At 35.9% G+C, this 27974-nt stretch overlaps 1 protein-coding gene across 1 annotated transcript in view; it reads left to right on the forward strand.

The window, feature by feature from the left end:
* Positions 1–940: 940 nt before the first annotated feature.
* GKAP1 (G kinase anchoring protein 1) overlaps positions 941–27974 on the forward strand; it is an 80999-nt gene continuing 53965 nt past the window's right edge. Inside the window, exons 1-7 of the mRNA XM_036854132.1 lie at positions 941–1200; positions 1648–1781; positions 9560–9812; positions 12195–12338; positions 18938–18957; positions 21205–21259; positions 24894–25017. Coding sequence (XP_036710027.1) covers positions 9603–9812; positions 12195–12338; positions 18938–18957; positions 21205–21259; positions 24894–25017 — 553 coding nt within the window. The 5' untranslated portion in view covers positions 941–1200; positions 1648–1781; positions 9560–9602. The remainder of the gene's footprint in view (positions 1201–1647; positions 1782–9559; positions 9813–12194; positions 12339–18937; positions 18958–21204; positions 21260–24893; positions 25018–27974) is intronic.

Below are 27974 nucleotides of genomic sequence, written 5' to 3' on the forward strand. Positions count from 1 at the left end.
CAGTTCCCTGATACTCTGCAGTACTCTGTATTTTTCACATGGCATCTGTCATGGTTTGTCTTTTAACTGTTTTATCCTTGTTTTATTTCTTATTTTGAAGGCAAGGATAACAGCTTTAACTCCCCTCTGTAACCCTGCAGCGTCTTACCTATGGGGGCGTCTACTATTAGCTGAAACAAAGTGATTCAGGAAGATAACGTGACGCAACGGTAAGCAGCACAGAATTTGAAGTCAGTACAGGTGTGTTCCGGCTGTGCCGTTTATTAGATGTGAGGCTTTGGGTAAGTCACTTAACTTGGCTTGTAAAACGAGAATCCTAGTACCTGATGGAGCACCAAGGGAGGTAACGTGAAAGTGCTGTAACTCTACAGAGAACTGGGCAATGTTCATTATTTTCCTTACAGAGAACTGATGCAGTCTTTCTATTCAAATCTTGTTTGCAGGACCAACCCTACTTCACGAACTGGAGGTCGAGCCCGGAGGGGCTGGGAATTCGGGCCCCCACGTTCCACTGGCCCTTTTCCACTGCAGGGCTAACTGCTCTCCGCGATGCAGGTGAAGCCGCCCAACTGCAGGGGAATAGCCTGGAGTCCTACTATTCTCTCGGGAGGCCTCCGTCCTTCCACCTACTCCGGGAAAGCCCTTCTCTTCCCGGTAACCCCGAAGACCGCGGCGCCACCGCCTACGTGAGACGTTTGGACCCTGCCCGGCCCCCGTAGCTCCCCTTCTCCAGCAGGTGGGTCTGGTCCTTTCCCCCAACTCCGGGCGCTCACGTCACCCGCGAACCCCTACCCACGCGACAGCGCCGCAACCAACCTGGAAAATAAACAAACCCCCGCGCGCGGCGGCAGGCGCGCCAGGCCCCTCCCCCGCTCCGCCCCGCGGCTCTCACGCCGCCCCCTCCGCCGGGACTTCCCTCCCGCCCTCGGCTCGCGGCCGCGTTTTCCCCGCCCCTCACCGCAGCCCGCAGCCGCGCTCCCTACAGCGGTCCGCCCGGCCCGGCGCCCCGGGGCCCGTTAGTGCTCCGTGCCCGCTTGCGGGGCCGCCGTGCGACCCCCGCCCGGCGCGAACACGCCCCTGCCCCCCGACACTTGACCCAGCGCAGTCCCAACGCCCAGTGCGGCCGCCCCAGGAGCCGCGGAGCGGCGGCGGCGGGGGGAGGAGGGAGAGGAGGGCCGTGCCGGCGGCCGGGGAGGCCCGGTGAGTACGCGGAGGGCGGGCCGCCTCGCGGGGGTCCGCTCCGGGGCTCCTGAGGCGGTGGTGGCGGCTCGGCCGCGCCTCTCCATGCGCCCCCGTCTCGGCAGTTGGGGACTCGGCCTGAGGCGATGGGCCCCGCTGTCCGGAGCCGCTGGGCAGAGTGCGCGGGAGGGCCGCTCCTTGGGAAGGGCCGCGGCCCCGACGCTCGGCGCTGGTCTCGGGGGCGGCGGAGTGAGACCCGCGCCGACCTCAGGCCCAGGCGCCCGGGCGGTGCCTGCGGCTCCCGAGACCCCGCGGGGGCCGGGGCCGGGGGCCACCGCGGTCGCGGGGCCGTCGAGTGACAGGTGCCGCCGCCCCCTCCCCGCCGCGGGCATCGCGCTCCCGCCCGGGGAGCCAGGCGCTCGGAAATTTCTGGAGCTTCGAACTGACTCGCTGTTTTCTCCCTTTCAGGTTTTGAAGCCGCTTCTCTGCCCGAGTTAGGTCTCGCCCAGCTCTGTTTCCTTCTCTATGTACTTTGCGCGAATAAGTTTTGGAGCCTCGGTTAACAGCCTGTGGGTGAAATTTGGCTTTCATTCGTGAATGAGGTATAGTGAATTACTTTTTGAGTAAAGTGCTCCTCCTCCTCTCCGCTAACTATTGAAAAGTAAAAGGGAGAAGGGTTTTGAATTTTGTTTGTTTTTTTGTAGTTATTGTTTGGAACAAGCAGTCTTCCAGAATTTTTGTCATCTCTAGCACTTAGGGTGCTTGGTAGGTATTGAACAATGATAAAAAATGACTTATTAAATTGTCTTTTCTCTCCGCCTTGTTTTAGATTTTTCATTCTTACCTTAGCTAGATTCTACAATTGAGTAGGTGCTATGGCTTTCATTAGAAGCACTAATGAAAGATCGTCTTTCCTCTACTGAAAAGCCAGTGACATTTTCTCTGCACCGTTTAGTACTATTTCTTTACGTAGTAAACGTGCTTGTGATTGTAACCTGAATCATCAGTTTAATAAATTTGACTTGCAGCCATAAGAATATTGAACTTTGTGGCAATTAAAAATTTTTTAAATCTTTAATCTGTGGAAACGTAGATTTTTTTTTTTTTCTCAACAGGTTCATAACACTTAAGTTCTCATTAGTCAAATCCTAATTAATGGAAGATATTGTCATAAATGGTTACAACAAACTTATCTATAAGATAATCAGTCAGGTGGCTTCACTCTTTAAGAGTGAAGAACCCAGAAGTTGACCAAGAGATCACTGGGGCAATTGAAAATACATGTGCTTTATTCATGGGCGAATCCCTTAGGTCCTCAACCCGTACCTGCTTGTACTTTTTGCCTAGGTTTTTCAACCCACAGAAATTAGGTGATGCGGATTGGAGAGGGGAGGCAGTATTTAACTATGAAGAAAAAAAAATGGAATTTAGGATATACCCATTAAGTTTATATGGTTTGTTTGCACTAAGTTTGTTGCGAACAAAGTTTTGGTATGCTCTTGGCACTTACTGGTTGTGAACCTTACTTTATAAGAAGCCAAAGTGAAAGATATTGTGTAGTTGTGTTATTTGAGGAACAGAACGTAAAATAATACGATAAAAAAATTTCACCAGGTATTAAGTCACTCATACTCAATGCCATTTCATTTTATGGTTTTTTTTTTTTTTTTTAATCTAAGCTATATTTCAGTGAGCCCACACTAGTTGGTATCTACATGGTATTCACTTCTTTTTTCATTAGGCTTACTGGTCGATAGTGTTAATGGAAGATGACTGTCATTCCATTTTATAAAAGGGATATATTTGGTCTTGATTGAGGAGCTTATACATATACCAGTTTTGAAGTGCCCTAATTGTGGTTCCCTGGACTGAGATATGGCTACTCCTACCATCTTTCTTGACCTTAGAGAGATCATAGTCTAAAGGGATTACATCATAGTGGCACTGGTCCTCAGAACCTTAGTAGAGGAGCCCAAGAGGATCAGCTGTTTATAAATCCTTCTGCTTGCAGTTTAGGCTATTCATTTTAAAAAGCAGTTTACTTAAGCTCCTCATGTATCCTAGTTCTTTTTAATCAATACTTTGAAACCAGTTGTGTTTCCTAAACAAATATGCTAATAATCACTGTTAACTCACATTTGCATTCTGGGAATTGGGGATTATCTCTAGCGCACTTTGCATTTTCTTTTGCTCCATTCTATTTTAGAGCATGTCTTTGAATGCATAGGTGGCTGTGTACTTGGGGAATGTAAATATTTTTTAAAAAACCAAATTCAATAAATGTATCTTCTGTGTGCCAGGTCCTGTGGTTTTGTTAGGGGTGGAAAGAAGAAGCTCTTGCCTTTCAGGATGTTGAAATCAGGATTATAAGGGGCTAGGCACAACAGTAAACAGATAATTTTAAATAAATCTATTCAGTAATAAAAGTAAATATAAACTACAGAAATATTACAAAGGAGGGAATGATTAAACAGGCAGGTCAGAGAAAGCTTTATAGAGATCCTAGCATCTGAGCAGGATTTTAAGGAACAAATACAAGTTGTAAGTGGAAGAGATGGAGGGCATTTTAGGCAAAAGGCACAGCAAAAAGATTTGAACAAGTAAAACTAAATGTGTGGTCAGGAAATTTTAAGTAGTTTGTTTTGCTGGAGTACAAAATCTGAGGAAGGACAGTTGCTATAGAAAGCCCTAACATATGCTCTAATATTTAATAAGTAATTGGCTTTTCTAGTATTGAGTATATATAAAGTGGAGACTTCACTGTAATTTGATTTTGCTGTGATTTTAAGTATAGAGGAATTAATAGTTTTTACTAATGGATTCATTAAGAAATTATAGAATGTTGCACTTATATGTGATGAGCTGCCTGCATATTTATATTTGTAAACTTACTTGTTTCTTGTGCATTTGACCTGAAACATTTGTTTTCAAATTATCTTTCAAATTTTCTTTTGTCTTCCTTCAACTACTTAAATTAGCCTTTAAATTATTTTTTAAAAGGAGACTCAGGATTTCCCTGGTGGTCCAGTGGTTAAGACTCTGCAGGTTTGATCCCTGGTCAGGGAACTAAGATCCCATATGCTGCGGGGCGTGTCAAAAAAAAAAATAAATAAATAAATAAAAGGAGACTCAAAGGGAAGAGGAAGAAACATAGGAAATAATCATTAAATTTCTGGACTAAAAACCTAATTTGTGTAGTATTTTAGTAATTTTTAACTATTTAACATAGAGCACTAGCCACTGCATTCATAGACTGACCAATGTAGGTAGCTTAGTGGATGTCCACTGTATTTTTGTTTTGTGTACCTTACTTATGTCCTTGTTATTTAAGTGTATGTTTATAAATGAGCATTTATATATACTCAAGTATCTGAATTTTAAAGACCATGTGATGGAGAAAGAAAGGGAAGATAACAGGGGGAGGGAGAAGAACTCTGAATCTGTTTATCCAAGTATCTCTTAGATATGACCATAGGTGGAGATGCAGAAGTTTAGGACACAAGATCTCTAACCCTAGCCTCACAAGAATACTAACCCTAGCCTTTCCCTGAAATAGTATCTTTAAAAGTCTAATGTTTTTGTGGTCTGCTTATTTATCTCTTTTTCTCTTCAAGGTTTTAAAGCAGTTTCAAATGAATTCCTGGATTGTATAACATGATTATCTTTTTGCAAATTCTGAAAAATTTGTTAATGAAGGCAATGTTTTCTTAAAAACATGAACCATAATCAGTCTTTGACAATTGCTTTGTGTCATTTATCTTCTCAATCACTAACATAAAAGAACCTGAGGCATGTCATTGTTAATTCTGACCTGTAGTTGCCCTTTTTAAGTTTTGACACAGGGCAGAAAAATCAATATTGCATTGATTACATTATGTTTTTCTTTTTTGAATTTGGGTATAGATGACCATTTTTCCTTTTCACGATGAGAGTTTTTTCTTATAGAAGGAATATGGTCGTTACAGAATATTTGGGGAAATAGTGAAAACTATAGAAAGGAAAAGGAGTAGTCCCATGCATTTCCTTCTTTTGGTATGTAAATAAATAATACACATATTTACACAAATTGGGGATTATTTTTATATTTTTATTCCCTTCTTTCATTTAAAATTTACATTTCCCCCCTCTTCCACCTCTGAAGTACTGGTTAGTGTATGGTATATAGATTTTTGACATAGTATACAGATTTCTCTCATGGCTAATGAGGTAGTTGATGTGTTGGCTGTTTATCACTTTTTTTTTTTTAAGTACAGCATGAGTACAGATGATGAGCCCTTCCAGTTGTCCCATCTCCTTACTCCCTCAGCTGCTGAGTAGAGCTATTTTTGGCCTTTAATATTTACTATTATGTAGAGTATAGTGCAGGTGGTTACCACTCTCCTATTCTCCCACCTGTACCCCTTACCAAACAAGGGATCATTGGAGGTGAGCATTTCCCCTTTCCATTTACCCTTTCATTAGTTAGAGAAAGTATTTTAACACATGGGTTGCTAAGATGTAGCATAGGTAGCTGCCTCAGGAAAATAATTATTTTGCGTGTTTATCACTGATTCTTTTGTCAGTTAACAGATTTGTTCCAATGCTTTCTTTTCACTTTGTCTTTCTTTTATTCTTTTCATTCATTCAGGAAACATTTATTGCTTGTTGTGTGTGTCCACTGTATAAGACATAGTCTCTACTGTGATTCTTGGGTTTCAGATAGATTGGTGTTTTCCTTATGCATTATGTTAGGTATAATCTTTAGGTCTCTGACTCTTCAGTGGCCGACTGCTCAACCACAAATTCTCAATGCCTAAAATCTTTTTTCTTTTCATTTCAAAGAAAAAAAATTTCTGTGAGCTTTGGCGAGATATTTAGAACACCTGTGAACATTTCACTCATGCAGAACAATCCAAATATGAAATTCACAGTTTTGATATCAGTCCTGAAATGGAGAGGAAATGTATTTGTGTAAGCTATCAGTGATGATAAGGTTAGATTATATTGCAGTAACAACCTGAAAACCTCAGCAGCTTAAAGCAGCAAAGTTGCTTTCTTGCTCAAGCTACATATCCATTACAGGTTAGTAAGGAGATTTTGTTCATTGTAGTTTTAGACTCCATCAGACTTGACTGTAGGAGGCTTCATCTCAGCATACACTTCCACAATAACAGAAGCAGAGTAAAGAGAACACGGTGAACCATGTTCTGGCTTTTAAAGCTTTTTAAAGCTTATATTTCACTGGTAGTCACATGGCCAGCCTGCATTCAACATGAGAGTGATACGTAATTCTCTTTCAGGGAGGGGCAGTGAATATTTGTGAACAGCTATCATATGCAATTTATAGTTGCGACAGTTAAAATTAAATACAGTAGTTGTAGAACAACTGTGTAGGATTAGTGTACCTAAAGTGGTCAAAGCTACTAAAACTTACAGGATTTTAACATGGCATGTTGAAGTTGAAGCAGAATTAATGTTTTCCATAATATTTTTGAGTCTGGAATTTCCTTTTCATTTTGTAATATTTTCTTCCTTATAGTAACTTACAAAGCCTTAATTCTCATGTCTGTGGGAAAGATTTAAGCCTAAAAATACGTCATAATTTTAATGGTGTGATGTCATCTCTGTATGTTGTGGTATTTTATCTTAATCCATATGCTTCTGAGCATAGGAGCAATAGGTATTAACGTGGTATTGTAATAAAAATACTTTGATTTCATAACTATTAGATGACATCTTCAAATCTCAGTTCTTCTTTTGATTTTTTTTCATTGTTTAACAAAAAATTGAAAGATTTCCAAATAATTTTCTAGATTCTTAGGTTAAGATGGAAGATTGAACGTATGCTTCTCATTTTTGTTCCCTCCTGAAAACATGCAAACTGTAGTGTGTGGTTAGCTTTCAAAATGGACCTCAGTGATCCTCACCTCTTAGTATTCACACTTTTTACACAGTCCCTTCCCACAATGAATAGGGTGGACCTGTGTAAACAGTAGGATATTGTGGAAATAACAGTAGCTAGTTCAGATATGAGCACTGTGGCTCGAGACAGACATGATAAAACTGTAAAGAAAAACAAAGGAGTAAGTAACACAAATCAGGATAATAATTATCTCTGGACAGAGTGGGAGTTGGGGGGTTGCTATTGGGGAGAGGCATGGGGTGGGTTAACATTTTGTCAATCTTAGTGCTAGGTACTTGGAGTGTTCCTTTTTTTAAAAAAACTTAATAGTTTATTCAGTTATGTACTCAATACATTTCAAAATAAAAATAAACAAATTTCTCAGTTTCACAATTTATTAAGAGAATCTGTTTCTTTTGAATTGAGAGAGTACTTGGTCTTCTAGTAGTTACAAGGCTTCTTACTTAGAAATTGCAGAGTAAGGTTCAGCAAATCTAGTTTCAGGTCCTGACTTTGCCAGTAACTTGCAGAATGACCTAACCAGTCTAAGTACCAGTTGCCTCATCTGTAAAAAAGGATTTGGGTTAGATATTACTAGAGGACCTTTTTTGTAAAAAAATTTTTTTAATTGGTGTATAGTTGATTTACAATGTTGTGTTAGTTTCTGGTGTACAGCAAAGTGATTCAGTTTTTTATATATATATATGTTTTACTAGAGAACCTTTGCTATCTTGTCTTAAGTTTAACAGGCTCTTAAAAAGCTGAAAGGTACCAACAAGGCATTAATTTCCAGAATATACAAACAGCTCATATAGCTTAACATCAAAAAAAAACCCAATCAAAAAATAGGCAGAAGACCTAAATAGACATTTCTTCAAAGAAGACATACAGATGGCCAACAGGCGCATGAAAGATGCTCAGTATTGCTAACTATTAGTGGAATGCAAATCTAAACTACAGTGAGGTATCACCTCACACCAGTCAGAATGGCCATCATTAAAAAGTACAAATGATAAATGCTGGAGAGGCTGTGGAGAAAAGGGAACCCTCCTGCACTGTTGGTGGGAATGTAAATTGGGGCAGCCGCTATGGAGAACAGTATGGAGGCTCCTGAAAAAACTAAAAATAGAGTTGCCATATGATTCAGCAATCCCACTCCTAGGCATATATCTGGAGAAAACTCTAATTCAAAAAGATACATGCAACCCAATGTTCATAGCAGCACTATTTGCAATAGCCAAAACATGGAAGCAACCTAAATGTCCATCGACAGATGAATGGTTAAAGAAGATGTATATACATACAATGGAATATTACTCAGCCATAAAAAGAATGAAATAATGCCATTTGCAGCAACATGGGTGGACCTACATATGATCATATTAAGTGAAGTATATCAGAGAAACTCAAATATCATATGATATCTCTTATATGTGGAATCTAAAAAAATGATACAAACAAACTTATTTACAAAACAGAAATAGATTCACAGACGTAGAAAACAAACTTACACTTACCAAGGGGGGATAGTGGGGGGAGATAAATTAGGAGTTTGGGATTAACATATACACACTACTATATATAAAATAGGTAAACAACAAGCACCTGCTGTATAGCAGAGGGAACTATAGTCACTGTCTTGTAATAACCTATGATGGAAAAGAATCTGAAAAAGAATATATATGTATATATATGTATATAAATAACTGAATCACTTTGCTGTACACTTGAAACTAACACAACATTGTAAATTAACTACAATAAAAGAAAAAAAAGCTAAGAGAGTTAGGGGGCACTGAGACTAGTGAACTAAAAGATAATGGTGGAAGGTGATTTTGAAAAGTTTCCTTTGGTTGAGAGAATTTAAGTTCTCTATTTTGCTGTCACTTCTCTAGAATCAAACTTAAGGCAGAATTTGTATACAGTAAGAATGTTCTTTGTTTCCTACTCCTTTTTTCCTGTCTTGGAAGTTGGGGATAAGCATGTAGTTGGACCAATGGTCTCTGTGTACGGTGAAAAATGATATTCTTACTCTTCCATTGTAAACCATATTGATTTAGGATGTTCTCCATAAATACGTATATATTAATCAGATTTAGGATGTTCTTCATAAATATGTATATATTAGGATAGTCTCCATGAATATGTAAATATACAGCAGTGTATTTAAAAGAAAGAGGAAAAACATTAATTTTCGGAAACTATATGGAAAAATGAATACATTGTATTGGTGGTATTCTTGTAATAATTGTGAAATCTCAGTATATCATTTTTCTGTTTTATATTATACAGTCTTATGTTGTTTACTTAAGTTTAAAAAGTATGTTATTGCCAATAGAACTGTGTGTATGAATCCAACTGTTACTAAATTCAGTGTCAGGAGAAGTGTATGTGTGTGTGTATATATATATATATATATATATATATATATATTTGTTCTGAAATCTGAGACAAATTTTACTGTGTTTATTCATCTGCCTCCTTTCTCCCTTCCCACAGGAATTATTCTTGACAGAAGTATTTTAAAAGAAAAATCTTTACAATGGCCTCAGCAGTACTTAGTTCTGTTCCCACTACTGCTTCTCGTTTTGCCTTGTTACAAGTGGATAGTGGCAGTGGTTCTGATTCTGAGCCTGGAAAAGGCAAAGGTCGGAATACTGGAAAGTCTCAAACAAATAAATCAACTACAAATGAGAAGAAAAGAGAGAAAAGAAGAAAAAAGAAGGAACAGCAACAGAGTGAAGCAAATGAGGTAGCAATTATAATTATTCATGTCTGCTTTCCCAGTAGGTTGTATGCGTCATGAGGGCAGATACTATCTTGTTGACCTATGTATCCACAGTCCTGGTCCATAGGTACTTGGTAAATATGACTTGAATGAATGGATATAAATTTGTGTGTATTTGAAGTCAGAGGTAATGAACATATTTTAAATTGCCTTTTTTTTCTTTTGTCTGTGGAAGCTTACGTGCTCATTCCAAAAAGTTTCTGAAAAACAAGAAAGTCTTAAAAGGAAACAAAGGTCATTTGTAAATATAACTAGAGATATAACAATTAATATTTTGGTATGTGTTTTCTGTATACATATATAAGTTTACTTGAATATATAGATACATTCATATATACGTTCATATTTTACTTAAATGAAAATGAGACTATATAATAGACTTTCATAACTGGCTTTTTTAAAATTAGCATGAGCAGTTTTCCATATGAGTAAATAAAGATCTACATTATTTTAAATGACTCCACATTATTTAAAATTATGTGGCTTTGTCATAGTTTACTTAATCAGATTGTTGTGATACACATTTAGGTTGTTTCCCCTTTTTTCTTTTTCTTTTTTTTTTTTTACTGTTATAGACAATAAGCCTATGACTAGACAATAAGCCTATGACTAGCCTTGAACATACATTTTTATGCATTTGATGGTCATCTGTTTCTTAAGGGTAGTAAACAGGCCCTTCTCCCCTAGACATGCCTAGCATGAGTTACATGACCAACATTTAATGCGCCCATTTATTTTTAAAAGAAACGTTGAAAAACAACTCTAGCCTGTGTCTGTTTGTCTTTTAACAGAAGAAGCAGTCAGGTATTAAGGACTTTTCTCAATATCACTTAATGAGAGAAGTAGTAAAAGTGTTTTTTTCCCCCCCTATATTCATTTTATAATATCCCAAGACTTAGAAAAAGCCTTTCCAATTTGTTTATTTCCATCACCATTGCTTTCCAAGTATCTCTTTAAAATGCTGCCACACAGAGAGTCACTTTAAAAGACATTTTTCTCACCATACAACCTTTCAGAAGTTCAGTCTTACAGAACTTTTGATTGCCCACCATTTTCTTTTTGGTATTAGATGTGGGGAACAGAAAATAAGGTAATAGTGGAGTTTACATTACATTGCTGAGAATGAGCCTGAGGATCCTCCCTTCCCACTTCCACAGCTATAGTTCTGTCAGTCTACTTTCTGTAATAAATCAGTAGTGTACCTGCCATGGCGTTGTCTCTAGCAGCATCCCCTCTACTCTGTCTTTTCCACAGCAGAAAGCAGCTGCTTAAAGCGATGTTTGTATCTCATCACTCCCTCTTGCAGAACAGTCTATTGATTATCAGTTAAATTGTTGATCCTTGATTTAAAACCTCTTCATTGGTTTCCTAGGGCTGCTGTAACAAAGTACCACAAACCAGGTGGCTTAAAACAACAGAAATTTATTCTCTTAACAGTTCTAGAGGCTGGAAGTTCTAACCATGGTGTCAGCAGGGCCAGGCGCTCTCTGAGACTGAGTAGAATCCCTCCTTGCCTCTTCCTAGTTTCTTATGGTAGCTGTCAGTCCTTGACATTCCTTGGCTAGTGGCTGCATCTTTCCAGTCTGCCTCTTTTGTTACATGGTGTTCTCTTTGTGTATCTTTGTCTATACCCTTCATTGGATTAGGGCCCACCCTAATTCAGTATAACCTTAATCTTAACTTGATTATATTTGCAAAGATCCTATTTCCAAATAAGGTCACATTCACAGACAGCAAGGGTTAGGCCTACAACATATTTTTTGAGAGAATACAATTTAATCCATAGTAGCCTCTCAGTATTTTTCTCCCTGTTTCAACCTCTGTGACTAAGATTTTTCTTATTGTTGGGAGTGGCTTGGCCAGTACAGTTTTAGTTCATTATGTTACTTTGTGGACTAGGCCCTGTATTTTTAAGGACTAGCAAAGTAGTTGTTAGAGTTCCTTAAGCTATCTTCTCTCACTATTTAAACTTTTAAATTTATAAGCTATTAAACTTTAATCTTATTGAACCCTATTGTTTTGTATTTTAAAAGCATACTTGTTATCCTGTTCTCTACTCCTATAAACTTCCCTTTAGTAAAGCAGACTCATTAAAATGGTGGTATAATAGAGTATAATCCATTCTCACTTATTAATCATTTCATCTAGAAATCCACCAAAATTATCTCAAATGCTGGTGAAATTAGCATTCTACAAAAGACTACAAAAAATTCAAATAGTGACTTTGTGAGTTAGCATAATGAGTATTTAGAAGTATAAAAATATTGATTTCTTAACTTCCAAAAAAATCATTTGTATCCCAGGATTGGTAAACTGAATTTAATTTTTTGTTTGTTTGTTTCATAGCTCAGGAATCTTGCTTTTAAGAAAATTCCCCAGAAATCCTCCCATGCCATTTGTAATGCTCAGCATGAGCTATCATTACCAAACCCGGTACAGAAGGATTCACGGGAAGAAAATTGGCAAGAGTGGAGACAAAGAGATGAGCAGGTACAGCTAAGTAAATCAAATTGTTTTGCTTTGGTTTTCAGTGAATTTTTGCATTTTTAAGATAGCAGTGCATCTGACCATGACACCACTGTTCTGAGGAGCATTTTATATTGAATTAACTCACATGTGTTTGCTACTTTTTATAAGAGGTTCTGGTTTTTATCTACTAGGAAAGCAGATTGACACATTTATTATATTTGTTAGTTTTGGCAATTTCAAGCAGTTATTTTCTGAGTTTTAAATTCATCTGCCTTTTTACAAATGAGGGAGATATAGGGAAGGGAGAAAAACAGGATTAAATTATTTCAAGTAAAAAAATCACATTTGTAAGACCAGAGGTATCTTATTAAAAATACTCAGTGAAATCATTAGAGAAGTGCAAATCAAAACTACAATGAGGTATCACCTCACACCAGTCAGAATGGTCATCATCAAAAAATCTACAAACAATAAATGCTGGAGAGGGTGTGGAGAAAAGGGAACCCTCTTGCAGTGTTGGTGGGAATGTAAATTGATACAGCCACTATGGAGAACAGTATGGAGGTTCCTTAAAAACTAAAAATAGAACTACTGTACGACCCAGTAATCCCACTACTGGGCATATACTCTGAGAAAACCATAATTCAAAAGGAGTCATGTACCACAATGTTCATTGCAGCTCTATTTCCAATAGCCAGGACGTGGAAGCAACCTAAGTGTCCATCAACTGATGAATGGACAGAGAAGATGTGGCACATATATACAATGGAATATTACTCAGCCATAAAAAAAACTTGAGTTATTTGTAGTGAGGTGAATGTACCTAGAGACTCACACAGAGTGAAGTAAGTCAGAAAGAGAAAAACAAATACCGTATGCTCACACATATATATGGAATCTAAAAAAAAAAAAAAAAAAAGGTTCTGAAGAACCTAGGGGCAGGACAGGAATAAAGACGCCAACGTAGAGAATAGACTTGAGGACACGGGAAGGGGGAGGGGTAAGCTGGGACGAAGTGAGAGAGTGGCATGGACAGATATACACTACCAAATGTAAAATAGATAGCTAGTGGGAAGCAGTGCATAGCACAGAGAGACCAGCTTGGTGCTGTGTGTCCACCTAGAGGGGTGGGATAGGGAGGGTGGGAGGGAGGAGATATGGGGATATATGTATATGTATAGCTGATTCACTTTGTTATAAAGCAGAAACTAACACAGCATTGTAAAGCAATTATACTCCAATAAAGATGTTAAAAAAAAATACTCAGTGACAGTTTTACTTAAAGAAAGAAAGACTTTGAGGAGAAACTTTTCCTTTTCAACCTTGTTGTAAAATAGTTTATGACATTTGTTTGTTTTTTTTAACCTATTTACACGATGTTTTGTTCTTTTATGCCTCTATTAAATAAATGTCATTAATAACCAAATCAAAGAGATAATTTAATAAAACCAATCAATTTCTTTTTGTGTGTGTGGTATCCAGGAAAATAACACACTAAGCCTGGAATGTACTCTAGGAGGTGCTGTATGTATGGGAAATTAATAGTTATTTTCTTATCTGTTAAACTGCCATTTGATCTGTTGGGAATAGGTATTGTTTTAGCAGATGTTTGGCTTAATGGAGTGGCTATACCTATCATGCTTGGGTTACCAGTTTTAAAAGAATTAGACTAGGGACTTCCCTGGTGGTGCAGTGGTTAAGACTGCCTGCCAGTGCAGGGGACACGGGTTCGATCCCTGGTCCAGGAAGATCCCACATGCCGTGGAGCAACTAAGCCCGTGTGCCACAACCACTGAGCCTGTGCTCTAGAGCCCACGAGCCACAACTACTGAGTCTGCGTGCCACAACTACTGAAGCCCACGCGCCTAGAGCCCGTGCTCCACAACAAGAGGAGCCACTGCAATGAGAAGCCCGTGCACTGCAATGAAGAGTAGCCCCTGCTCGCCACAACTAGAGAAAGTCCGTGTGCAGCAACAGAGACCCAACGCAGCCAATAAATAAATAAATAAATAAATAAATAAATAAATAAATAAATAAATACATGTTCCTGTAAAAAAAAAAAAAGAATTAGACTATACTGAACTACGCTCTTAACATAAACTACGTTAATTATAACATTTTCTATAGAATTTTGTAGTGCCTCAGGCTCATCTTTACGAGCATCAGTTATTACACTAGGGCTGTGCAAAAATGGTATTTCCGAGCATTGGTAAACTGGATAAATCATCTTGTATTTTTCTAGAGGGGTTATTTGATTCTTTTTCCCTTCTACAGCATTCATTATGACAAATTTTTTCTGGTTTACATGTATTATTAACGTAATGATCTACTTGTTTAGGCAGTAATAGAATTTGCTAGTGTCTTCACCAGAGAGAATTTCTCCCAGTGGCCCAAGAGGCACTGGAAAATTAATAAAGGAAAACTACTCAATTTTGCACCACAATAAATGCCACGTAATAGGGGAACTTAAGCACATATTTGATTGCCCTTCTTCCTGCCGCCATTGATTGCTGCCAAAATGACCAGGTAATTATGAGAAGGAAATAGTCAACTTGGCCCCAACCCTATATAAAAATATCATCCAAGGCTGAGGAACTTTGAGGAATTTCTGCTGGATATACTATTGATGGGTCACTTAGGAAAACCTGGTACCTTATTTGGAAGTCTCACTTGTAGGAAAATAATCAAGGTCATGAGAAGTAAAGTAGTTCTTGGGATAATTACAGTGACAAGTGAAGAAGAGATAAGGGCAAGCTTTGGGACTGATGGACAGTATACCACCTGGAATCTATTTTACTGTGTGGAATAATAGATTTTAAAAGTAGGGACCAGACAGTGACTGTACTAGGCAGAAGGTATGCAGTTGTGGTGGGTGTTCTCCCTCACACAGGGAAACAGCACTATGAGAAGCTCCACGTGTTGAGGGCTGAGCCAGTCAAAAAGCGGGATATAGAAATCCTGTCTGTTATGTGGCTGCTTATTTTAAACACAAAAGAGAAATGCTAAGACAAAGTTTACTACTCCTAAATTATCAAAGCGATAATGTAAATTTACATTGGCTAAGCCTCAGCATAAAATCTGAGAGCTGGCATTAAACAGCAACAAGATAGACAGTAAAGAAACATCCACTCCACTTACTTAGAAGCAAACACTGCGTCTTAGTTATCTCATGTCAGCTGAAGAAAAGTTTCTGCCACATAAAAGGAGAAGAACATTGTACTTAATGTCCAAAGTGAAAGTGTACTTTGAAAAAGATTTGCTACAGGGAACAGAGAAATTGATTTTAGACAGCACCTATTTTTTGCTTTAATAAAAACCAAGGAGCTAGAACATTTTGTAAAAGTCAAGGTGACGGTAATGTTATATAAAAAGGTGAAATAATAGACTGAGATGAAAAATCGGGTAAGAGAAATTGAAAGGGAGATGAGCAGAATACAAAATTTCTTTGCAGAGATGTATACATCAAAGGAGGTATACGTTTCACACTTGAAGTCGGTAGATTTTATGTGATATGTGATACATAAAATATGTGAATTATATCTCAGTAAAGCTGTTTAAAAAAAAGAATAAGCCATGACTTTGATTCGATTGTATTCAGAATTTTTACCATTTCTTTTTAATATTGAATCAAGATCAAGAGCCATATTGTTCACCATCACTTGTTGCCTGGGAATAAATCTCAGTGTAGATGTTGTTCAGGTATAACCTCTTATATTTGTGGTAGTGCATTGATAATACTGATTCCAGTATTACCTTTAAAAAATTTTACATCATGGCTCAAAAATAATGAATGAATAGAAAAATCTCTTCTCATGGATATTCAGTGATAAATAGATCAAATTTTATTGTGTATTTCTTACTATTGTTGTATTGATTCAGACTCCACATATCACTGGTTTTGTCCAACTCTGAAGTTGAATATCTGCTAGCATGTGCATAGTTAATTGTTTTTTCACATTGTAGCCTCTAGTACATCTATCTGATAAAGGCATTTTGCCAATAGTTTGTTCTGTTTTTTGTTTGTTTGTGAGTGTGATATTTCTCATTAACCTTGTGGCTGGTATAATAAGTCTATTGTTGATAGTTTGACTTGCACCTGGTTTTACTATAAGCAGTGCTCTTTGTTTTTTTGGCTTTTTCTTTAGCAACAACATTCATCACTTTTGTTCTGGAAAGCATTACTTAGTACTTGTTCTGTTCTGGAAAGACTCATACAGGTCATTGTGCTTTGGAAGTGAAACAAAAACTATAATGTCTTTAGGCCACTGGTCTGACCATGTTTCGTAGCAGGAAGCTAGGAACAAATAGATTGATGACTCAATAAATTGAAATTTCAAATATTTACTATGTTAATTTTCTATTTATAATTTTCCTTTTCATTTGCTTATGTGACAATCACTATTGTGCTAACACATACAGATTTATATTCTGTATTCACTGTATTAGAGTCCTGTTCATTTTAAAATTTATGTTTTTTATAAGTTGCATTATTTACTATTTTCATTATTACTTTTAATCCTTCAGTGAATCGTTGAACCATTTTTATTACTTTGAGATATAATTAAAGCATACAACTTAATAAATGTAAACAGCACTCAAAAGATATGAAGATGCATTAATTGAGATGAACCGAACCTGATCATTAGTATGAACACGTAGATACAGTTTTTGTAGAATATTTACAACCTTTAAAATCATAATGTTCAATAAGACTACTGGAAGATTTCTGGGAAATGATTCTGCTTTCCAAATTAGTGAAGGTATATGTTCCACACTTTGAAAATCACTGAGTTAGAGGACCAGAAGGCACTACTGCTACTGTGGCTAAACACTTGGCTGCAAGTGTTAGATGTCCTCAGAATGTTGTTGTGTGTTGTGTTACAATAACCCTGTTCCCCTGAGAAATGAAGATTAATTCTTCATTTGGGATTTGTTTTGCTTGGATTCAAAGTGGGTAAAATTTTTATGGTACTTCAATTTACAAATTTTTAAAAATCTAGTTACAACATATTTACTGTCCTTCTCATTTTTCATTGGTTCTTCATACTCTTTAACTGATCATAAACCCTTGAGCTATAGGTTTATTTATTTAAATAGAAAAAAAATGTTTTACTACTAGATGGGGATAGGAGGCAATGAAGGAAGCCAGGAGGAAGGGGATCTGAAGTACTCCATCTTGGGCACATGTAAGTATCTTCTCCAATCCTGTAGGCATTTTAGTGCCTACTATTTCCTCTTTTTCTTCCTTTCCTCCTCCTCCCATAAGTACAAAGAAAATGATGAGGAATTCTAAATTTGCATACTTAACATATAAGATACTTTTTAAAAATCATGGTTTTATTTGCATTTTCATGTCCAGTGCCTGTCTTTCAGGCCCAGACTTTTTTTTTCCCTCCCAGTTCTACCTCTACATGTACTGATTAATTACATTGACATCAGTCTTATGATTAACTAATTCTCTAATTAAGGCATGTTTAGGGAATTTGGAATCATGTTTTCTTTCTCTTTCCTGGTATTGTAGTCTTGTGTTACCTTTCTCCCTGTTATCTGGAGTAAAAAATCTTATCTTTGAATCATTCTTCTTTCATTCTTCATATTTAATCAGTGTTCTGAAACTTGGTCATTCTTTGCTGAGAAATAGCCTTCTTTGTTTCCTGCATTGCTATTTTCAGGTCCAGGTTCCTGTATGCTGAGACTACAGTGGTTTAGCCAGACCCATTGATTCTAAGTTCTCATTCTTCTAATATGACAGTTTATTTCTTTAAAATTACTCTTATCAGAGTTCCTCTTTCATCTATCCTGAATCCATAATTTTTAGGGAGTGTCTGGAACCTAATTTTACCCTACCTAAGCAATCGTATTTTCTACTATTCTCCAACATAGAGAAGGGGAATTCTAATTTATTGTGTGTAACTCTTGTGCCAGGTAGGCACTGTGCTAGGTACTTTACATATATTATAGCTTTAAATTTTCAAAACTACACTGCAAGGTTGATATTTCTGTTTCCTTTTTATTTATGAAGAAACTGAGATTCACAGAAGTTACATAACTTGCCCTGGATCACAGCTAGAATGCGTGGAATAGAAATATAAATTATCCACCTGTGTGATATCCCAAAGTGTGGATTTTTTCCACATCTCTCTTGTATTGCATAGTATTTATCTTTTATCATGTATCCCATAATATATATATTCTTAATATCATACTTTTTGTTCACGTGACTCTTTCCTCCTAAAATTCTTCCATTCATTTTGCTACCTATCCAAATTATATCTCTCCTTTAAGGACCAACTTATTTTCTTTTCTGTATGCTTCTTTGAATTCTATTTCTTGTTTACCTTTTTTCTGTCAACTTTTGTAGCACTTTTAATATCTTATTCTATTTTCTGTATGTCATGTGTGTTAGTTTTTTATTCCCAACTGGAGTAGAAATTCTTTGAGGGCAAAAGCCAAATTTTTGCTGCTACTTTAAAGGACTAGAGGCAAAGCACATAGAGGGTTCTCTGTGAATCCTTATAGGCTGAACCATACAGTGACATTTGGGAAGTTTTTCCTAGTTTTCAAAGAGTTAAACTGAAATTTAAATCATTTTTGCCTAATTGTATTTCCTTGTATACTAGTTTTTGTTAATAATTAAAAGGTAAATGTAAGCTTTAAACTGCTATATTTAGAATCAAATGCTGGGGAGAGCCGTATTTTTCACTTTTAAAAGTTCCATTTCATTCCGTTTTTATCCTTTTCTTACAATCAGCTGTCTTAATATCTAAGTTACTTGAGATAGTTTGAAAAAAAAATAATGACATCTTGCAAGACTCCCAAATTCGTCTCCTCTTCTCCTGCCCACTAATTTATTTTTGGAATATCAGTCAGAATATGTGACATATTGGAAATAATCTTAAACGTGTTTTCTGTAAATGTTAAATGTCGTTAATATGGATTAAAAGCTTAGTGGTAAATTTAACCAACTTTTCTCAGAATAAACTTAAGTAATTTTGTTACTTTTTCTATGTTTGGATGACTGCTATGCTCTAATTATATTGAATTATTTTGTACTCAGTTTGCTTTGAGTTTAGGTGGAGAAATTGATGTAAACTTCCTTTTTTGTGTAACACTAACATGAATTCACTTCCTTTTTACCTTTTAACTGTATATTGTTTTTTAATATACATTTATATAATAAAGTATTTAAAAGGTTAACCTTTTAAAAAAGGTTACTTTTTCCTGATTATTATTAATTTGGATTTAATTAATTCTTCAGTTCTTTTCAGTTACTCCGTAGAAAAAGTATGTACAGTTTACTTGGGGCTTAACCAGAATTTCTAGTGCTATATGCCCTTATTTACCATTTTAATTCTAACTATTTTTCTCTGAGTTAGATTAATTTTTTTCTGTGATAAACCTATTTTTTCCCCCTCTTTTTGTTGTCTTAGTATAGGATTGGATGAAATGCTTTGATTAGAAGTAAAAGATTTATTAGTTCATGGTGTCCAGTGTTAACATTTTTCCACTTTTTAAGGTGTCCCTTTGAAACAGATGACTTCTTTTTGGAATTGGTTTCTGTTTTAGTTTAGTGTTTTTTTTAAATCGTTAAACAACAGAAACAATTCTGAATAACTTTGGCAAAAAATAATTTGACAAAAGGATACTGAGTGATTCACAGATTTGAATTAAAAACTAAACAATGAGACCTTGGGAAAGATGGAAATTAAGGAATTCTGGGGTGCTCAGAGGCATGAACTAGTACACTCACTTTTAGAGGCTATCATCAGCTGATTGAACCCCACTTACTTTGTGTTTGTTCTCAAATTTTAGTTCCTAGGAGAACAAAAAAGAGTTAGGTCCTTTGCTCCCATCCTGTTGTTGGTGATACCATACACATATTTGTGTGGGTATGGTAGTGGGTGGTATATAGAATTAGGTGATTGGCTGTCTTGCTGGAATCCTAGGACACTGGATTGAATTGTAGTTATTCAAAGGAATAAAGGAAGGGATTATGGACAGACAAAAACAAGCAATGTCCACTAAATTTATGCTTTTATTATACAGTATGCATAGGTCGACACATACATGTAAACAAATCCAAGATGTTTACATGTGGCAGCTATCCTATTCAGCTGCAGATATACCTTATCCCCAAAGGCAGACAACCCAAAGTCCCGTCCAGCCACTGTACCAATTCTGTTTGGCAATTAGGAAAAGTAATTCTTAGAGAGTGATTTGTTTGGAGGGTGGCAGAAGCTAGATTATAAGAAGTTAAGGTGAGATTGAGCGGTGAGAAAGAGGTACCAAAAGATACAGATCACAAAGAATCATTTTATTATAGTGTTAGAGGAGTTTAAAGGTAGGGAAGTCATACAAAAGGAATAAAAAGATAGCAGTAAAAAGATGCACTACAATTTTTCTGTAACATCAGGCATATACCAGGACAATTGGTCCCTTATTTAAAGGTTCTATACCTGTGAATTAGTCTGTATTAAGTAGATGGTATGTTTTATAATGCTTATTGAGTTTTCAGTATTCTTATATTTTTGAGTAATAATCACTGTTATATTTTCTGTGTCCAAAACTAGATACCATCTTTAACATCTATTACAGTGTCAATTCCTTTGTGAGATTTTTTTTTATTACAGTAAAAAGATTATTATACAACAGATAATTGACAATGAGGAAATAAAAATATCAAAATAGTAAGTTTTTGCTTTGGTATCTTCTATAAAACACAGAGTTCTCTACTTTGGCATGGATAGATAACTTTGGAGAACCTAGACTGTTTATTGAAAGGTATCGTTTCCTTTATCCTGTATATATTGTCGTGTTGTATAATGCTATTATCTGTTTATATCGTTAAACTTTCTTTTATTTTTAGCTGCATCTGAAATGTTTGAAGAGATCTTGAGAAGGCATTGTTGCTAAGTAAATTAGAATATGAAGAACACAAAAAGGTATTTACACATTTATGGATTTAGATATTTTAGGTTCATTAAGTGGTCAAAAGTTAGAACCACCCTTCCTGAATTTGTATAAAAGTTCTTTAAAGTTTGTCCTAAATATTTATCCTTGTAACAAAGTAATTAACATAAAGTTTTCATGAGATTTCTCCTCAAGTTCTGAGAGATAACAGAAACACGAGCACTAAGCTTTGTCTGGTGATTTGGAATGTTCAGTTAAGAAATTTCTCCAACCAAGATGAAGGGGAGAGAGGAAATGAGGCTAATAGCAGATGATTTATTTTAACTTATTTTAAATGAACATAGAAAATAGTTAAATTTTAAAAATTTAAGTAACTGTGAGTACAGGGGCATCCATTAAGAGACCCTCTGCTAGAGATACACTACTAATTAACTGAAGTAAATAGAAGGACATTTCTGATAATTTGGCCTTGTGAATTCAGCGTTTATCACTAAGCTTTGATATTGGGCTGTGTGTTGAAATGCATTCTACAGCTTGTAACTGTAGGGACATTTACGCAAAAAAGTAGTGTTTGTTTCCCTTTTCTATGTTTAAACTGAGCATTTATATCATCTCCATATTATTTAACATTGTAGTCCTTTACATATATTGGGATTTTTTTTGGTCTGTAAAGTTTATTCAACTTGTGATCACTCAGTGTTGATCATAAATGGCCTCTGGTCATGCTTAAGGGCCTTTATACTATGTCATTGTACACTAGCTCTTCACTCAAGAGGAAGGGAGGAGAGGAATTAACATTTACAGTAGATGATTTTGCTATTTATTTATGATCAGGGAAGAGGATGAAGGTTGCCGTTAGACTGGACTTGGTACACTATATGTGTTAGTTTCATTTTCCATGTCCCTATTCCTGTTACCCGGAATAATCAAGAATAACTATAATCCTTGTTGTTACTTGTCCGTTTAGACACAAAGCTGGCAATTACAAAAGTGGATACAGCTAGCTTTACTATGATTTAATCATTTAAATGGACTTTCACATTACACTGGAAAAATCCTTCTGACTTGCCCAGTTTGAAGATAAAATTTATCAAAAAGAATATTATCATACAATGATGATTTGTTGTTGTTAGATATATGTCTACATTCTAAAGCTAAAAGGATTAGCTGTACCTATGGAGAAGGAGTAGAGTAGATGGTGTTGGTAAAATATGCTCCCAGCCAGTTTTCTTGGCGCATAGGCCTGGTACCTAAAAGCATAGGTTTTATCAGGCTATAATGACTCTCAGAGAATGGAGAAACTCCTTTTGTATGTGATGGCTAGTTTGATGTGATTACATTGATGTAGCCATTGAGTTTTAAGTCAATATTCCAATAAAATAACTATAATTATTTTAGCCTAAGGATTTTTATAATAGCTAAGGTGTGGGATGCCATTTTCTATCCTGTCACTCATTCACCAGTTATTTTTTTGACTAGCTAAAATTTGCTAGGCATACAGTCCAAAGATAAAGACATGGTCCAAGCTATTGAGTTCAGTGGAAGGAGACACACCCATAATTGTAGTGTATAGTATTGAGAGATTTTATGTTTTCAGTGCAGTGGGAATTCAGGAAGATAGAAGAATTTTCTGTGCTTTTGATGGGGGTGGGTTTTAGGAAAGGATTCTTTTTTTTTATTTGATAAATTTGAATGTTACAATTTGTAAATTTAAGGTGTACAGTGTGATACTTTGATACATTTATATATTTTAATATGATTGCCAGTGAAGCAATATTTATCATATTACAGCATTGTAGTATAGTATTATTGACTATATTCATTATATTTTGCATTGGATCTCTATGGTTTATTTATTACTCATTATAAGTTTGTATACTTAAACACCATACCCCCATCCCCATCCCCATCCCCATCCCTATCCCCATCCCCATCCCCATCCCCTGGTAACCACCATTTTACTCATTTTATTTTAACAGGTTTGACTTTTTTTTTTTTTTTGTAGATTCCACATATAAGTGATATCATACAGTACTTGTCTTCCTCTGTCTAACTTATCTCGCTTAGCATAATGTGCTCAAGGTCTATCCATGTTGTCACAAATGGCAGGATATCTTAGGAAAGCGTTCTTAAAGAGGAGTCGTACTCAATGTATTAGAAGTTCAGCAGTAGGCAAGAGAAAGTAGGCATTCTCAGGGAAGGAGTGACAAGTATATGACATGTACACATGAAAGAGTAGCATTTTGAAAAACTATAATTTACGGACCTAGAGTTGCTGGAGATACTGCCACCAGAATAGAATATAAATAACCTCATGTACAGGCTAAGAAGATTGAGTTTTATACATTTGTTGGCAGAGAGCTGTTGAATATTTTTAACTTTCAGATTGATTACAGGTTTTCATTTTAGAAACTTATGCCGTAACAGTGTAGAAGATGAATGGAGGGGCTAAAATTAGAGGGTGTTGCAGTGTCAAGCTAGAGAAGACAGGGGAAGTGACAGAAGGTATGAATAAATGAGAATAGATTTAAGAGATCTTTAGGAGATAAACTCAACAAGACCTAGGGACTAATTTGCATATGAAGTGTATAGGAAGAATAAGCGAGGATGACTGAAGTTTCTAGCCTAGACAGTTGTGTAGATGATGGTGACATTAAGCAAGGTACTTACTAGAAGATCAAGTAGGGAAGCAGGTGAACATATTAGTTTGCAGATGTTTATTGAACATTCTGTTTGAGTACATACACAAGTCATCAGGTAGAACTTTAAATTTTGAGTTTGAGGAACAACAGGTATAAAGCATAAGAAGAATAGGTTAAGAATGGAATAATGGTAAACAGCGGCTGCATTTTTAAGAATATAGTTGGGGAAAGAGAAACCAGTGAAGGAGACTTAAGAATAGTGAGAAGTGTATTGAGAAAACCAAGAGATGCTTGAAAAAATAATGTCTTTGGATTTGGCATTGAAGAGGAGGTTGACTTTAATTTTAGTGTCAGGGACTAGCAGAATCCAGATTTCAGTGTGGTTAAGAAAGGAAATTGAGGGGCTTCCCTGGTAGCACAGTGGTTGAGAATCTGCCTGCCAATGCAGGGGACATGGGTTCGAGCCCTGGTCTGGGAAGATCCCACATGCCGCGGAGCAACTAGGCCCGTGAGCCACAACTACTGAGCCTGCGCGTCTGGAGCCTGTGCTCCGCAACAAGATGAGGCCGCGGATAGTGAGAGGCACGCGCACCGCAATGAAGGGTGGCCCCCGCTTGCCGCACACTAGAGAAAGCCCCTCGCACAGAAATGAAGACCCAACACAGCCAAAAATAAATATAAAAAATAAATAAATTAATTAAAAAAAAAAAAAAAGAAAAAAAAGAAAGGAAATTGACTGTAGATTATTGTGTTAAGTTTGGTCCTGAAATGAAGAGAAGAGGGTGGCAACTAGGAGTTACAGACCAAGAATAGCTTTTATTTTTATTTTAGTGTTTTTAAGAGGAAGAGATTGAGTGTATAAATAAACAGGTGTCTTTTTATACGGATTGGCTAGCCTATGTTTTGATTTTCTTATTTGCCTCTTATCTTTAAAAAATAAAACTTTAAGAAACATATTGCCCATTGGTTAGTTGATTTTACTAGTGTTAAACCGAGCTTAATTATTGTTGGTAATTTTTTTTAGGAATATGAAAATGCTGAAAATGCATCAACTCAGTCAAGGGTTATGAATAAAAAAGACAAAAGAAAGACTCATCAGGGAAAAGACAAACCTCTCACAATATCACTAAAAGAGTTTCAATCTGAAGGTAATATACGTATGAAATCTATTACACTAGAGAAGCTATTCTTAGTCCTTGTATAATTTCATTTTAAGTACCTCTCTAATTTTTAAAATAAGTAAAGATTGTTTTATTAATATGTTACTTAGAATGTAAAAAATGTAAACCTGCTTGAAAATAAACTATTTGGGGGTTAAAGTAATTTAAAATCAGTCATTAAAACGTCATAAAATTTCAATAAGAATTTATCTTTATGTATTTCTGAATTTGTTCCTTTTCTAAAACTCACTGAAAATAAAAATTGGTATTTGTAGTTTTTGAGTCATCTTGAAACATATTATTGTCCTTATACATAAATTGATTTGGCTTACACTAGACCAGGAATAGTATTTTCAGATTTCATCCATTATTGGTCAACCTCTTCAAGTTATCTGGAACTATATCTTAGAAAATTAAAACGTAAATTTTTAGAGTGAGACTTATTACCAGAAATCTCTTTATAACATCATTTGTATTGGTTTTATTGAACAAAGAAGACAGAAGGAAATTATACCATCCACTGAACTTTTGAAGACAGAGCACAAAGCACATTATTTTTGAATTGGGAAATGGTGAAAACTCTTAAGTCTGTGCTGTATAATATGGTAACTACTATTTATGTGTGGCAATTTAAAGATCAGTTAATTAAAATGAACTAAAATTTAAAATTCCTTAGTTGCATTAGCCACATTTGGTGCTCAGTAGCCACATGTAACTAGTAGCTTCAATGTTAGACAGCACAGGTATAGAACATTACTGTCATCACAGAAAATTTTGATGAAGAGTGCTGTGCTATACCAATCAGAATAGTTGCTAACCGGATAAACAACAAGGTCCTACTGTATAGCGCAAGGAACTGTATTCAAAAAGAAAAAAGAATAGTTGCTGACCAAATGAACAGCTCTTTCTTCATTGACCAAGAAGTCAGTTTGACTCATATGAATTTAAGCTTAATACATTGGGCATTAGTTCCATGAGGATTAATAAGACCATAGCAATAATCTAAAAAAAACCAAAACCCCAAAATACTTTACTGTTTTCAGAAACAAGCCTACCTGTGAAGTTAGGAATAAATTTAGAGAATCATATTGTTTTCATTTAAGGATGAGAAAACTTTTCCCTATAGTCTGCTTCTCTAAGTTGCTTTGTTTCGGGGTTAAAAAGAACAGATACATGTTAAATTTCCAACTTTAGTAAGAAAGATTTTAGTATAAGAATTATGTCATTAAAAACTAGACAGAGACATGAAAAGAATGCTTTTTAAAACTTCTTTATTTTTCATATGTTTAAGTACTATGTAAATTTATTAGATGCATTGAGAAAGACATTAGTGTGATACTGTTAAAGGGAAGCTGTACAACTATTTCAAAACATGATTAACACAGTCATAGTTCTTCCTTGGGTTTCTGGCATCACATTGTATACTAGGTAGAACATGCTAGAAGAATGACTGGATAACCCACCAGGATTTGGTAGTTTGACCTGAAACATGTGATTTTGACATTTACTGGGTTTATGGACTCTATTCTGATCAACAGATGCTTTAGAGAACTGGACCAGCTTTTAGATTCTCAAATAGATTTCTCATAAGAAGCTATGCTATTAAATTATTTTTAGTCCTTGAGAATGGAAAATTTCTGCTGTGCACGAGAAGCATTGTTAAATATTAGATATCCTGATCATCTCCAATTTAAGAACACTTGCTACCTATTTGTACTTTAGTTCAACCTTATATCTGTGTGGATTCCCTATGTCTTCCTTGTAATCACTTCCCAGAAATACTGTGTTGTTACTAAGTCAATGATTTGTTTAATTTGGATATAGTTATGCCATCTTTTTTGTATTCATTTATAAACATTAATTTTTAGGATTTTTTTCACAGTATTATCAAATCACTATGATATGTATTTTTTTTTTTTTTTTGCAGTTGACAAGAAAATTAGTTATTTCTGAGATATACATTTTAAAGTAATAACTAGGATTATTACTTATAACATTATACCAGAACATATAAGATTTTTAGAAATTTCATGTAATGTCTGAAACATTTATATTAACATATTTCCATACATATTTCCATACAAATACAAATATAAGATTTTTAGAAATTTCATGTAATGTCTGAAACATTTATATTAACATATTTCCATACATATTTCCATACAAATACAAATATAAGATTTTTAGAAATTTCATGTAATGTCTGAAACATTTATATTAACATATTTCCATACAAATAACCCAATGAAAGTTTAGTATTAGTTGTTTTGTTTGTTTTTTTATACTGCAGGTTCTTATTAGGCATCAGTTTTATACACATCAGTGTATACATGTCAATCCCAATTGCCCAATTCAGCACACCACCATCCCCACCTCACCGCAGTTTTCCCCCCTTGGTGTCCATATGACCATTCTCTACATTTGTGTCTCAACTTCTGCCCTGCAAACTGGCTCATCTGTACCATTTTTCTAGGTTCCGCATACATGCATTAATATACGATATTTGTTTTTCTCTTTCTGACTTACTTCACTCTGTATGACAGTCTCTAGATCCATCCATGTCTCCACAAATGACTCAATTTCGTTCCTTTTTATGGCTGAGTAATATTCCATTGTATATATGTACCACAACTTCTTTATCCATTCGTCTGTTGATGGGCATGTAGGTTGCTTCCATATGTATTTTTAAAATTAAAAAAAAACTAGGTAATAGTTTTGAAGGACACAAATTACTATTCTACCTTTTATTTTATTCCACAAAGGCAGTGATCTGTACAATTTTTACAGTAACAGTACCCTGTGATTGATTTTAGACATACTTACCCCCCTGCAAGTTCTTCCCCCGCAAAATTATGTGAAACCACAAATCTAAAATATATGGGATTCAAATGTTTAAAATTTAATAATACCCCTTGGTATGGGTGGCATTTACTGGGATATAAGTC

This window comes from Balaenoptera musculus, chromosome 6, assembly GCF_009873245.2.
Source record: "Balaenoptera musculus isolate JJ_BM4_2016_0621 chromosome 6, mBalMus1.pri.v3, whole genome shotgun sequence".
Lineage (NCBI taxonomy): Eukaryota > Metazoa > Chordata > Mammalia > Artiodactyla > Balaenopteridae > Balaenoptera > Balaenoptera musculus.